At 39.6% G+C, this 13,633-nt stretch overlaps 3 protein-coding genes across 3 annotated transcripts; 1 reads left to right on the top strand and 2 right to left on the bottom strand.

Moving 5' to 3' along the window:
• Positions 1 to 1,035: 1,035 nt before the first annotated feature.
• On the bottom strand, positions 1,036 to 2,699 carry mid1ip1l (MID1 interacting protein 1, like). The gene is made up of 2 exons (XM_055159640.1): positions 2,560 to 2,699; positions 1,036 to 2,188 (listed from the first exon to the last, which is right to left on the bottom strand). The coding sequence occupies exon 2, from the start codon at positions 2,111 to 2,113 to the stop codon at positions 1,622 to 1,624; it is 492 nt and encodes a 163-aa protein (XP_055015615.1). The 5' UTR covers positions 2,114 to 2,188; positions 2,560 to 2,699; the 3' UTR covers positions 1,036 to 1,621.
• A 799-nt stretch (positions 2,700 to 3,498) lies between these two features.
• On the bottom strand, positions 3,499 to 7,124 carry tspan7 (tetraspanin 7). Its single transcript, XM_020923499.2, has 8 exons — positions 6,859 to 7,124; positions 5,956 to 6,141; positions 5,803 to 5,877; positions 5,627 to 5,722; positions 4,508 to 4,663; positions 4,348 to 4,431; positions 4,161 to 4,245; positions 3,499 to 4,077 (listed from the first exon to the last, which is right to left on the bottom strand). The coding sequence occupies exons 1-7, from the start codon at positions 6,943 to 6,945 to the stop codon at positions 4,177 to 4,179; spliced, it is 753 nt and encodes a 250-aa protein (XP_020779158.1). The 5' UTR covers positions 6,946 to 7,124; the 3' UTR covers positions 3,499 to 4,077; positions 4,161 to 4,176.
• A 916-nt stretch (positions 7,125 to 8,040) lies between these two features.
• srpx2 (sushi-repeat containing protein X-linked 2) lies at positions 8,041 to 13,621 on the top strand. Its single transcript, XM_020923517.2, has 10 exons — positions 8,041 to 8,228; positions 9,170 to 9,241; positions 9,322 to 9,513; positions 9,588 to 9,764; positions 10,862 to 10,985; positions 11,059 to 11,180; positions 11,245 to 11,424; positions 11,952 to 12,088; positions 12,160 to 12,281; positions 13,223 to 13,621. Exons 1-10 carry the CDS (start codon positions 8,183 to 8,185, stop codon positions 13,401 to 13,403), a joined length of 1,353 nt encoding a protein of 450 aa, XP_020779176.1. The 5' UTR covers positions 8,041 to 8,182; the 3' UTR covers positions 13,404 to 13,621.
• Positions 13,622 to 13,633: the final 12 nt, after the last annotated feature.

The following is a 13,633-nucleotide window of genomic DNA, read 5'->3' as shown; positions in this document are numbered from 1 at the left end:
TGATATAAGGTAGTCTAGACTATGGGTTTCCAAACTTTTGAGGTTTCAAGGGCAGAAATGTAAAATATAAAATATAAAATCAGGTTTAGAATGGCTTACTTGTAATTGGCCCGATAACACAAACTATTCATTAGTTTAAATACATTTTCATATTTTTTTCATCCTAATCTTGCTATCCCCACTTCATGCCTTGTGACCCCACTGGTCTAGACAACTACAATTTCTTAACACTCTTTACACTTCACTGTAATAAATTAAATGACTTCTTCAGTACAATATACTTTGAATCAATGAATTTAGGATTAGTTTTGTGGATTTTCCCCTTACAGAACAGAAGAGTCCAGTCTGCATTGACTGACCAGCTGTTCCTGATATATCTGACCCAGTTTATCAAAGTGGGCCAACAGTGACCAACTGTGTCACTTTCGCATCCTTTTCTCTGGTCCATTGTTAAAAATATTAGCAAACAGTGCAGATTTATGCAAATATGCCTCATTCTGAGTTGTTTAATGTTCAAATGTGTTTGCCCTCATTCACTTTCTGGATGCCCTTCACTGTGATCTCTTAATCACTCTTATAGGAAAAAAAATCTATGCAACCGGATTGGCTGGTGGGGGTGGAGCTGTTGCTAGGGCAGTGGTGTTCTGGAGTCTCAGGCAAATACTTTGTCAGATATACAAACCTTTTTAACTACTAGGTAAATGGTAGTCTCCTAAAACCTTAATAACACCAATAAAGAATATATGGTCCTCTGGAATAAATTAAAACAGAGTGTGACATGTTTAATTGTGACATCAGGATTTCATTTAACAGTCATTCATTTACCATTAAATCCCCACCTTCACTTGGGACAAACTGAATTTACATGTCTTTCAGTAATCAAATTGTTCCATGATCATTTAGTTAGTTCAACTTAACCTTCTTTAGCCAAAGCCCTCCTTAATAAAGCACCTAAGTCCTTCAGCACTAGGATTACCAAAGGTGTCCTATGTTAGAGCACACGCCGGTCCAATCAAAATCATTGACCTGATGCAATGGGTTTTCAAATTATTTATTTCAGTTTAACTGCAATGTGTTTAAAATATAAAACAGTTTAAAACAACATGTGATAATACCTTAAAAGTTCAGACATTTGTAACCACATGGGAGGAAACTGAACAGGGCATGAAGATGACATACAAAAAGTCAAGGCACGCCATGTTACAGCAACACTTAGTGGAAATGACTGCTCAGAGCCATCAGCTCAGCTTTAAAACCTTTAAAAGAGGAGGGACCGAATAACCAGCATTCATCTTTCTCCTATTAGGATCCTTTTATTCATGACCACAGTAGGGTGACATTTGTCAAATATGAAATTAAACTAATTGTTTTTAGCTGTGCTTCATCTGGACTGACTCAAACCTCTGCCAAGCACTGATACTGCTGCAAAACCATCCATGCAGGCATCATTGGTTTTAAAAAGGAGTTTACTGGGAAATCAGGAGAGCAGCACGGGGGTCTGGAGTGCAACTGAATTAGAAAATTCAGAGTGGTTGTCCTTATCCGTCCATTGAAACCAGTTGGGAAGAATGCCACCTTCTCAACAACCCAAAGTGTAAACCAGTTCAGACAGGTGCGCCCATTATCTCATGAAATTTCCTCCTCCTATCTCACGCTTGTATCTGTTGGTGAGGTGGTCTGCTTGTACAGTGAGCTTGGACAAGACTGTGAACAGTCCCCTGAGGTGATAATGAAACTGGTGCTCTAGGTCTGCGTTGACCTCTAGATTCAGCTCTCCCATGACTGGCTGCTGCTCCTCCTCCTGTTTCACCGCCATCTCCAGGAAGCTGGCTCCACTGCTAATCTCCCTCTTGAGCAAACCCCATTCCATGTCGTTCTTTATGGACTTGAGCAGCAGGTAGTGCTCGTACATGTCCCGTTGCTTATTAGGACATGGTGTTTCGTTATTGTTAGTTTCCACTTCGCTCTTCACCTGCTCCTCCAGCGGCACGTCTCGCAGCAGGCTCGGCACCATGATGGTCTCATCCATGTTATTGGCAGCTGCGATAAAGCGGTGCATGACGTTGATGAGGGAGTGCTTGTTGCAGGCGGAGTCGCTGTTGATTTGCATCATTTTGAAGGCTTAAGTTCCGCTTGGTTACAGTTTGGCTGGCAGGTGAAGTTAAGGCAGAGCTGATTGGTGGCTGATCTGCACAAAGAATAAACAAACTCAACAGTTGTACTTTGTAATATTTGATATGCATGTATTAAACAGTGCAAAAAACAAACAAACAAAAAAACGCTAGCAGTCATTTTGAGCGAAATGGGTTAGGCTTCATAATACATTGGCACGAACGCACGCTAAAGAAAAGTATAGCCTTCATTCTCCACAGTAGATTTACAGCTAGGCTAAATATGCGTAATGTTTGCAGCTATTGAAGCGTTTAACCAAAATTCAAGGAGGTTCTCACAACCAGGAACAGGAACTCAAAACATTTATCAGAATTTAAGTTAATGTACAACGCAGCATTTTGGCATTATTGATAGTGGACACACAAACATAACGTTATATGGACTCACCTGGACCACGAGGTAACAGGTTGGATCTTTCCGTGCTTTCAAAGCCCCGTTTTATCCAAACTCCTCACACCACCCACCAGGAAGGAAAGCCGAAATTTTCCCCAGCTAACGGACAGGCGCAATCGTATTTATATAGGACAGCCGGTTCAAGGGTGGGGGGCGCACTATAGACCCTCCCATTTCAGCGTTTTCTCTCTGCTGATTGGCCACCATAAACCCTGTAGGCGGGTCTAACAGCGTCTGATCCACGCTGACCAATCACCACAGCTGTCAATCAAACATATGAGTACGGGAGGGTGCACCCAGGGCCGCAGCCGGACCCGGTGCACTTGTCACGTTTTCCGCTCCGATACTTTTTTATGTCAGCATCAGACTATATATGATTTATATATAGTCTGTGGTCAGCCTGTGCACATTAAAACTCCACACGGTGTCTAAACAGTGGATATATATATTTCACAATGCAAATTTCGGCATAATGTGTAGTTTGTTAGGAAATTACGGTTTTCCTTGTGTTTTATTATGAAGACCGCTGCCCCGTAGTCTTGGCCGTGTGTTTCTTGTACTACACTGCCCTCTGGTGTCACCAAGAAAAATCTGCCTGATTTTTTTATTTTTATGACGATTGATCGTGTTGTTGGGCCTAGTAATAACGACATGAATGAGAACGATTATAAAACATGGAGCCAGCAGATTTTTGTTGAAATACAAAAAGTCGGTGGGTCTTCTCACTCATAAAAATAGTCAGGTTAAGCATTTTAGATATTTCATGGCAAAATACTATGCAGTGGAGAACGATGTTATCACATTAGAATCTGTAAACCATCAGTATACTAAGGTCAAAGGTTTATTTAATAATCAAGAGAGAGAAATTAAGTTGTCAACCCTTTCTAGCCATGTATGTGTGTGCACTGTACATCAAAAGGATAACATAGCATATTGGTGTTGCAACTTATTTTAATTAACAGGTTATATATACAATGAGGAACACACACACACACACACAGACACTGGTTATCAAAATTATCTAATTCAGAGTCTGTTTTTATTTTTCAAGTATTTTACATGCTGAGGAAAGAAAGAAATGAGCTTTAACACTGATAACTGAACTATATGAGCAGACCAGAAAGGCACATATGAGTTCTAACAGGCAGCACTCAATATTGGACTGGCACCTCAAACAAAATCAATTGAGTGCTGCTTGATTTAACTAAGGCAAAACCTACTTAACTTAAGATAGTGTCAAAATAAACCACAAGAACAAGACAGCAAAGCTAATACAGACAGACACTTTGGAAAATATAACAGGGGAAAATACAAATACTATTGTAATGCCTTGTGAATATATCCCTTGTGGAATTCAACGCTCTAATTCCCCTCATTTTGGTCTCACTCACAATACCCAGACCTTTTCCTTTCCCTAATTTGTATTTTAAAAAGCAGCGTCTGAAGGAATCCCTTTATCTAAAATGCCAGATGCATAAAATCACAGGAGTTTCTTTGAATCCAAACAGCAACCTGACAACATGAAAACATTTTTGGTTGTTGATATTGATTATTGTCATAGCCTGCCTAATCGTGAATGTGAAAACACAACTCACCTGTCAAAGATCACAGTTAAACCATCTCATACTGGTTATTGGTTATGTATCTGGACAAACAACAGGCCAAAAAAATTCCTATAATCTGTGGGGAGAGAAGAAAATTACTGTCTGTACTACTAGTACTTTCAGAATGCTCGATTATACAATGTAAAAACATGAAAACTTGATATGGGGTCAAACAGACCTGGAAGAAAGCAATTCCAAAAGAGATCCCTGCAATGATTCCCAGGTTTGCTTCCATTGCTGTGGTCACTTTCAGAAAACAACCCTAGGACAAAAGAAAATCCCAATTTGCCCGTGTAGCTAATGGCAGGTATTATTTTGATCTGAAAGGTAATACGTACCTCGTTGTACACTATAGCTTTGGCTTTGTCTGGGAACATTAGAGTTTCTGCAGAGCAGTTGGCGATGTCTTTGCAGCAGCTTGTAGGAAAGCCATTCTCTTTGAAGTATGGAGTGTCAGTCCAGTCAGTGTAATTATCGACACCACAGCAATGAAGCTGCAAAAAAAATAAATCAATCAACAAACACAACAAACAGTCAAGTGACAAGTCAAAACTTTAAATAACTAGTTTCTAATAAGAATAATCAATAGTTATAGTGAATATTTTGCACTTTTCAACTGATGGGAAGGATTGATAGTGCTTCTCTAATAAATTCTCCAAATTAATAAATGTTCTCTAAGTCTGCTCTAACAACATAGTGTCTGCAGTGAGTATAAAGAAATGTCTGAAACAAATAAGAATCACACAAACTGTAAAAACAGCATCAAATCAACAGATGAAGCACAAAATACTTTTAAACAGAACTGAGGGAGGTTAAAGTTCTGAATGATAGTGGGGTGATTAAGAAATTGAATGGCGCATTAATAGATAAATGACTGGTTCTGCACCAATTTTCTAGGAGCCTTGAATTGCGGTGAAGAGGGTACAAGACCCTCATGCTTTCCGAAAGAAAATAAGAGGGACTGGAACGCTAGGCAGATGCAGACACATGAGGAGCGCACAAACCCCACACAGTATGGACCATTTAAGGGCATTAAATATATGACTTGAGTGCTAACAAACACTATGCCACCTTAAAGTAATTTTACACTGCTGTTACAAACTCATTGCAACAGATTCATTGCAATTAATCCATTACTGAAATAATCATCAATTAATTTAGTAACTGAATAATCGTCAACTCGTCTATGTAGAGAATTCAAAACATGCCATAAGCTGAGATGTTTTAGAACTTGGACAGAGCAGTAATACATGAAACTGACAGGAGCAACATGTATATGCAGTATTTTTGAATTTGTTTGAATTTGGTAAAAGTCTCATATTCATAGCCTTTCTCATTTTAAATAACTATTCGATTTATCAAGATTAATTCATTAGCAAAATAATCATTTGTTTCAGTCCTACACTGGGCACAGCCAGAATAAACATCAGTAGTGTAATGACAAACAATGCACTTACAGTTTTCTGGATGGTATCAACAGCAGTGCTTCTGGTGTCTGTGGTGTTGTAGGACTTCACTGCTTCTCTATAGGCACGACCTAAAGTAGCTTTAATCTTGTCAAATACAAAGACAAAAATACAGTTGAATAATATTTTGCATCATTTGATAAAATTTGTTAATCTGCAGTTCTTACTTCATGTCTGAAAATGAATCCTGAAATGCCAGCCACAAGCTCAGCGAGGAAAACCAAAGTTAGAAACATGGCATACTGAAAAATGAAAGTATTTAGAAAAATGTCAGCCAAGTTGGTCCAGTGCTTCATTTATTGCTTCATTTGTTCACCCACCAGTTTTAGCATCCATGGACTACCACGGCATGTGGCAAAGCAGCCAAAAAGCCCAAAAATAACAATGATGGCCCCAGTTCCAATGAGAACATATGGTGCATTGGTGCCTTCCTCTGAGGCCAGAGACAGATAGGCCAGGCTCACCTTCCCTGACACACCAACGGCCAACAGGATCACTCCAGTGAACTGGAAGAGCAAACAACATCAATCTGGCCATCTTCTGAACAGCAAACAAACAATATTAATTTACACATTTCATTTGAAATGAAATTATACTGTGGATTGTCTTTGAGAGTCATGACCAGCCGTTGCCAATGTAGACACTTATTATTCCAGAAAAAGTAGAGATGTTTCTTTCCTTTTCAAAAGCACACCTGGATCAGACCTACAGTAGTTTACCCCAGCATCTTTTTCACAGTCCACTTAAGTCATTAACTTGAGGGGAGGCATATGGACAAGCTGCCAGGAGCCATAAATTGCCAGATAAAAGCAGTGAGCTGAACTTTGTGTTTGCAGCTGTGGGTTCAGTGCAAAGATTAATGGCACTAGTTAATACAGAGCAGCAGACTCTACTGTATTAGTTACAAAACGGAATATGCGTATTGTCTAGTAGGCCTACGTTTAACTACAACAACAAAGACCAAGCAAAGACTCGAAATAAGAAGGGTAAAATGGGATACATTTTTTTCTTTAGGGGACACGTCAGCCCAAATAGAAAGTCCTGCCCTTCTGCGATTAACATTTGAAGTCAACTTTGTTTTCATTTCTAACATCTTTCCCGTATTTCGTTCTAAGTTAAAAACCCTTGTTCACACTTGTCCACAGAGTGCAGTCGTTTGGTATCGCCGCTTCTCCCTTTGTTGCTCTGGCTGTTGTCTCCAAAAACACGTACAACAAACTCACCCAGAAAATGAGGCTATAGGAGATGAGAAAAGTCTTGAGGCAGGTAATCACGGGCTTCGTTTGAAGCCTTCGAGAGGGTGACGGCATAGTGACTTTGAGACCAGAGACAAAAAGGCAAACAAAAGTTTACTTCACGAAAAACTCGGGCAGGCAGGGTTAAAAAAAATCTTCGGAGGTGAATCCAAGGAAAGGGGGGAAGTGTCGTCACTAACCCACATTCACTTTCCTGAAGGGAAAAAAAAAAAAAAACCAGCCCAGCGCAGCCACCACCTACAACCACAACCTAAGCAAGGAACGAAAAATGTCACATGGCGCACGGGCAGTGCCTTTTACTCACTGCATTACCTCCGCCAAGGAGGTTATGTTTTTGCCGGCGTTTGTCTGTTTGTTTGTTTGTTTGTTTGTTTGTTTGTTTGTCTATTAGCAACATAACTCAAAAAGTTATGGATTTGTTGGAAATGTGAAAAGGAAGAACTGATTTCATTTTGGGGGTGATCCGGAAGAAATCCTGGATTTTGGATCACTTTGAAATTTTAGTTAACATTGTGGTAAATGGGGCCAAAAATTTCATTATTGAAATTGAAATTATTGACCAAACCCCATGAAATTTGACTCAGGGATGGACAATGGGATCCTCTTTCATATTCCAAAGGCTGATCCGGATCTGATCCAGAAGAAGAAGATTTTATCGCAATTTATATAAAAAATGGGGGTAGTCCTTGGCGGAGGTCTGCGCTCTCTGAGTGCTTTTCTAGTTACTTTTATATTTAAATTTATTTTAGTTTGACAAATTAGTTAAATAGCAGATAATCATATAATGATACATTTAGTGAATGCTCTTAATTTCAGACCAATAATTTGGAAATACCAAGTACACACCTTTAATGGGCTTAGGAATGTTATTTGAAATATTTTATAAATATGCAAACATTGCATTTGTTCAATAAAGCACATAAGAACTAAAGGCTTATTGTTTTGGTGTTTGCTCTCTATTTAATAGAACAATATGTCATTGCCAAATACATAAATACAAAACTAGTTCTACTGTGAATCAGACTAGACTCAGAAATCAAGTGCATCAGACTAAGTACGCCCTTACAGCACCCTCTAGTGGTTAACCTTGCGCAGGACAAATGGGCAGGGGCTTCAGATTTTGGAACAGAAATTGCTCTGACTGAAGAGACGAGGATTATTTGGCTCCCTCCGACACGACGAAACGCCGGACGTTTGGGGCCAGCTGAACCGGCCCACCCTTTCACTCTTGCTCTGGAATACAGAAGTTATTTTGTGTTTTTTTGCTCAGGTGTTACCTACAGATGTCAACATGGGACTTTTCTACATTAGTACTGTTTTCACGTTACTTTTTAGAGGTGAGAAACATCTTATTTAAAAGCATGCCCTATACATTTTAGTCTAGCATGACCTAGGATTCACTTCGAAATTAATTTAAGACAGAAAATGTCCTTCTTTTGACAATATGGTGGGAAAGCCGAGCTGTGGTGGATCTTCGTTGTTTATGGAAATGCCTTCTCAGCAGTTCTGTTAATTCCAGATGCGATTAATTTCACGATGACTGAGCCAATACAGACTGGCCTCCTCCTCTGTGTAAACATGCCGCAGCCGTCCTACTGTGAGATGGAATCAAAGGTGCCAAACCAAGTTTAATATCAGGAGGGGACAGTACAGTTACAGTTAATTGCTGACTCCCCTTGTAGCGCTAAAGCCCAGTAATAATCTTTAAGACAATCACGTGACCTCGCAGTCATGAAGTTAAGGTTTACCGAGAGCTTGTAAGTTGCAGTGTAATTTACATATATCTTCTATAAATAAATGGTTTAGTCTGCTTTTAAAAAAAAAACCCCACAAAATCTGGTTGTCAGTTGCAGTGTACAAATCAAAAAGTTACATTTTTGCAGCTATTGTTTGAAGAGTTACGTCTGTGAGCATAATGAAAACATTATGTCATAATAAGATATAAACAACATCTGGACCATTGCACAAGCTGTAATGTCCTTTCACATTTTCATGTTTTCTCACTGAGAGCTTCCTTTAAAACAGGAGGAGCTGTTAGTAATGTTCTGATGACAAATCCAGGTGTATTTATATAGGAATGTTGTTGAGACTAAGGAAACCGCAAATAGTTGTGTGGATCTGCTTGTATTTGTGGAATTATTTGCATTAGTATCTGTTAATATTGAACATCTGCTAAATCTCATAAATCACACCACTAACTGTTGGCACGGCTAGCAGAGATAGAAGAGATTACTTGACTACTGTCTCCACATGTTTGACTTGCTGTGTGCTGTTACAGTTGGCTCTGGAACCATTGAAAGCTACAGTGAGTTTGTAGAGGAAGACTATACTCCACAACTCGACTACAAAGGTATGACATCCAAATTGTTTCAACATCTGAAAAATAAATTAAAGCAACAACATACAGTCAGAGATCTGTGCCATGGCTAGACCCTTACTGGTGCCACTCTCCGGGCCTGACCAATGGGGAGGTGATTTGTCGCTCTCCTCGTGGACCATCCTACCGCAGCACCCTTGGTACCCGCTGTGACATGAAGTGTGACCCGGGATACAGACTTATAGGAAGGGAGTCCATTCAGTGCCTTGCCAACCGCCGCTGGTCTGGAACAGCTATTTGTCGCCGTAAGTCCTATGAAAGCACATGTTTTTTTTTACCCACATAGTGATAGTAAGTGTGTTTATTGTGATGTGTATAGAGAAGCGGTGCCATGTTTTGCCCCTTGTTCATCATGGAAGATACACCTGTACCCAGGGCTTTATGGTGGACTCCAGGTGTGACTTCAGGTGTAACCCTGGCTATCGCTTCGAAGGGGAGCACTCACGCACCTGTCTGAAGACTGGCCTGTGGAGTGGGGTCCAACCAGTCTGTTCAGGTATACTGCTATTTTAACCATTGCTCTTTAGTTATGCATATTATACTGAGAGGGTCCTTACAGTTTAACCAGTTACCCTTTATTTTAGGGTACCCTTATGAGCAACTAACAAATTACTAATTAGTACACTTGCCATTACTTACTGATATCTTATTCTGCATAACCTTATTCTCTTGCTAATTAAACATTTGCTAACACTTTCCTATTAACTCCTTATTACTACTGTTTTGCCAGGCGTGAGGATGTGCCATAGTTTGTACATGTCAGTCAGTCAAACTTTATTTGTATAGAACTTTTCATGCATTTGAAATGTAGCATAAAGTGCTTCACATGCAACAGAAAAATGACAATAATTAAAAGCAACCCCACCCCCTTGTTTCATCCATATATACAACAATTTAAACAGAAACATAAAGCTCTTAAAAGATTGTAGTAATAATAACAATGGAGAGCTAAATTCAGATGAAGACTAAGTAAAATAGTAATGACAAGTTTAGTTTAAAACAAATGACAACAACAATAATAATTTTATTATTAAAATATGAATTGTAATTTAATTAATTAAAAGCTAAATTGAAAAGATACATTTTGGGTTTGCTTTTAAAAATATGAACACTCAGCAGTGGACCTCAGATCCTCAGGTTGACTGTTCCACAAACGGGGGTCGTAAAAGCTGAATAACGCCTCACCTTGAGTTTTTGTTTGGATTCTTGGGACAGTTAAAAGAAGACTACCTGAGGACCTGACAGTCAGAGAGGGTTCATATGATAAAACCAGATCAGATAAATAAATAGGACTAAGACCATTATGAGCTTTATAAGCCAGTAAAAGAACTTTAAAATCTATCCTGACGCTCACAGGAAGCCCGTGCAGAGACTTCAGTACTGGGGTGATAGGAGAATTTGCATTTGAAGCCTCCCCAGCTCCATTCAGGACAGCCATGCCTGTTGCAATTGAGCATTAATCAAATCCATATATGTTTCTTCAGTTCCAAGTCTTGCTCACACAAAGATTCCCCTTTAACTTATTTTGGACATGAAACACTTTCCTCTGTGCTTTTGAAATTACTATTACAGTGTTTATATTCCCCTTTGCAGACATGGATCCTCCAAAAATCAAGTGTCCTCGCTCCAGACTGAAGTTTGCTCAGCCAGGTAAGCTGACGGCTACAGTCTCCTGGGATCGACCAGTGGCCTCCGATACTGCTGATAAATCACTTGAGTATGCCACAGTTCCCTCTTCATTTCTTACACAATTTGCTTCAAACAGTGGGCAAATATTTCTTATTATTCAGGGTTATACTTGTTGGTCCAGAGCCAGGCACTGAGTTTAAAGAAGGACCTACCATTATCCGATACAAAGTATATGATATGGCCAAAAACAGAGCTGCCTGCAAGTTTATAGTCCGTGTTGAAGGTAAGCCAATGAAACCCACACAGTCATGTAGTTTTCCATGAATTGTCACTGATATATTCTGTAGTGAGGAGATGTCCTGAGCTGACTCCGCCTCTGCACGGCTACCTCACCTGTTCCTCTGATGGAAATAATTATGGAGCGACTTGTGAGTACCACTGTGACGGAGGCTATGAGCTCAGAGGGGTGTCAAGTCGTGTGTGTCAGTTTAACCAAAACTGGGAGGGCGAGCCTGCGCAGTGTGTCCGTAAGTAAAGAATGGATACTTACTATGCAATCATATTTCATCCACCAGTTTTGTTAATGCCATGGTAGGGTTTATGCAGTAGGGCATCTGGTTCAAAAGTGCCTGAAGGTAATTTATTGGTGTTGCGCAATGCAATGCATCTTTGCCACCAGTTTCTGTGCCCTTCGCAAGCCTAAAATAGTGGTCCCCAATACTTGTAGTCTTAAAAAAAACTAAACTTTCTCTCACTCTCCGAGTACCGCCTAACTTCAATTATGGTAATATAATAATTATTTTATTACTATGAATGATTAGACCACTATTACATTTAATAGTAACAAGTAATTTTACTTTAAAGAATATTTTATCTTTAAATGTGATTCAGTCTCACCTTTTGAAATCAGAAAACATTCAAAGCCCCTGGTTGGGAAACACTGGTCTAGAAGACTATATACAGACTATATACATTTTACATCTTTGTATGTCATGCTTCAGTATTAGTTTTCATTTTCAGTATAAAATGTACTTGCTTTTGTCTTTCCTTTTAGCTCTAGACTTCAAATCTTCACATTTAAAAACAGCCTCTTCTCTCCTGGACCAGTTCTATGAGAAGCAGAGACTTCTCATCGTCTCCGCCCCAAACGTAACTGACCCAGACTACCAGCTGCAGAATATGATGATACAGGTGAGCTGACAATACAGTGGCTTTCAATAGCCTATTGTGGGCATAAATTAACTAGATCTATATTTTGTCAGACCTCTGACTGTGCCTTAGACCTGAGACATGTGACAGTGGTTGAGCTGCTGGGTTCTCCGCCACGTGAGACTGGCCGCATCAAAGAAGACGTGCTCACAGATGATGTCATTGAGGGTTTAAGGTAACTCTATCACTCCTGAATACATGTGCTACAGTTTAATCAACATACTGTTAAAAGTGTCTCATTAAGATGGCCACAGGTCTCCAAAACTAAGTCTCCAAATAAAAAAATCAAAACCTTCACATTGACTTAAAATGGAAAGAATGTGGTTTAAGAGTAAACACAGCTAAAAATAGCAAATATTCCACTATAGTAGACCTGGGTGTATTTGGCTTTTTTCAAACGATTCAAAATAAAACTTTATTTTTTACCCATACTCTCATTTGGAAACAAAAGGTCATCTCAACTTTGCCCCAAAAAGGCAAGTTGGTTTTTATGTGCAAGTGGCATTATTTTTAACCAGTAGTTATATAACATCGTTTTGAGAACTTTTCATTGTTTTCAGTCCTGTTGAAAATTACGCACTGAACTCTATTACGTGAATAAAAGCATAATATACATAATGCAAATAATATACATTAACTTAAATCAGTTGCTTTTGGCAGTCAATTCAACTTGTCTCACTTCTTTTTTTTTTTACACACAGTAAATATGTGTTCACTAGCTAGGACCTCGCCAACAACAACATAGTACGAAGAAGTTTATTGATAATGTAGGAAGCGAGGCAGAGATGGCTGGGTTGAGACTATGGGTGGGGGCTCCATCTCAATCTGCAATTGGCCCAGCCGGAACGGGCCCCCCCTTGTAGGGGTCTTATGACTGAAAGACAAAATAGGGGATGGGAGGGTGGGGTCGAGTTCGCCGAGACAAACTGGGATGATGGGAAAGGCTACTACATATAGGCTTCTGGGAAATTAGAGGTGTGGTCGAGGCGAGTTGTGGTTCGCTGGTGAGAGGAGAGGGCGGCTGAGGCGTGGTCCTGCTCCTGAATCTCAGTTAATCATATTAACTACGTTTATCATCATTCCAGGGTAAGTAATACACTTGCCTTTCTATTACAGACAGACGTTTCGGATTTCCAGGTCGTACTTCAGCATGGTGCTTCTGGACGAGCTGGGACTGGACCGGGAGCGCTTCATTACCCCTGTGTCATCTGACGAGCTTTTCTCCTACATAGACAGCTTTGTGTTGACTGAGGAGGAGAGAGAGAGATTGGAGAAACACAGAAACCTCTGCCAGTAGTCATAATTTTAAAGCTGAAGACATAAAACTATTGAAAACAACTAACAATATCCTATTAAAATGTGATTCTATTTTTCTCTAAAGCACTCTGTTCAGTATCAGCAGCTCTTCTGTCACAGGCACTTATACATTAGTGTGAATTACGCCAGACAGTGGGGCATTCAGGTCAAATAAATGTTTATTGCACATACTTAATAATATACTTTGGAATAAACTATTTAAAAACATGC

This window comes from Boleophthalmus pectinirostris, unplaced genomic scaffold (assembly GCF_026225935.1).
Source record: "Boleophthalmus pectinirostris isolate CB_2022bp ecotype Guang Dong unplaced genomic scaffold, ASM2622593v1 HiC_scaffold_23, whole genome shotgun sequence".
NCBI lineage: Eukaryota > Metazoa > Chordata > Actinopteri > Gobiiformes > Gobiidae > Boleophthalmus > Boleophthalmus pectinirostris.
Note: the sequence above shows the minus strand (reverse complement) of the source record. Positions and strands in the feature narration are given on the sequence as shown.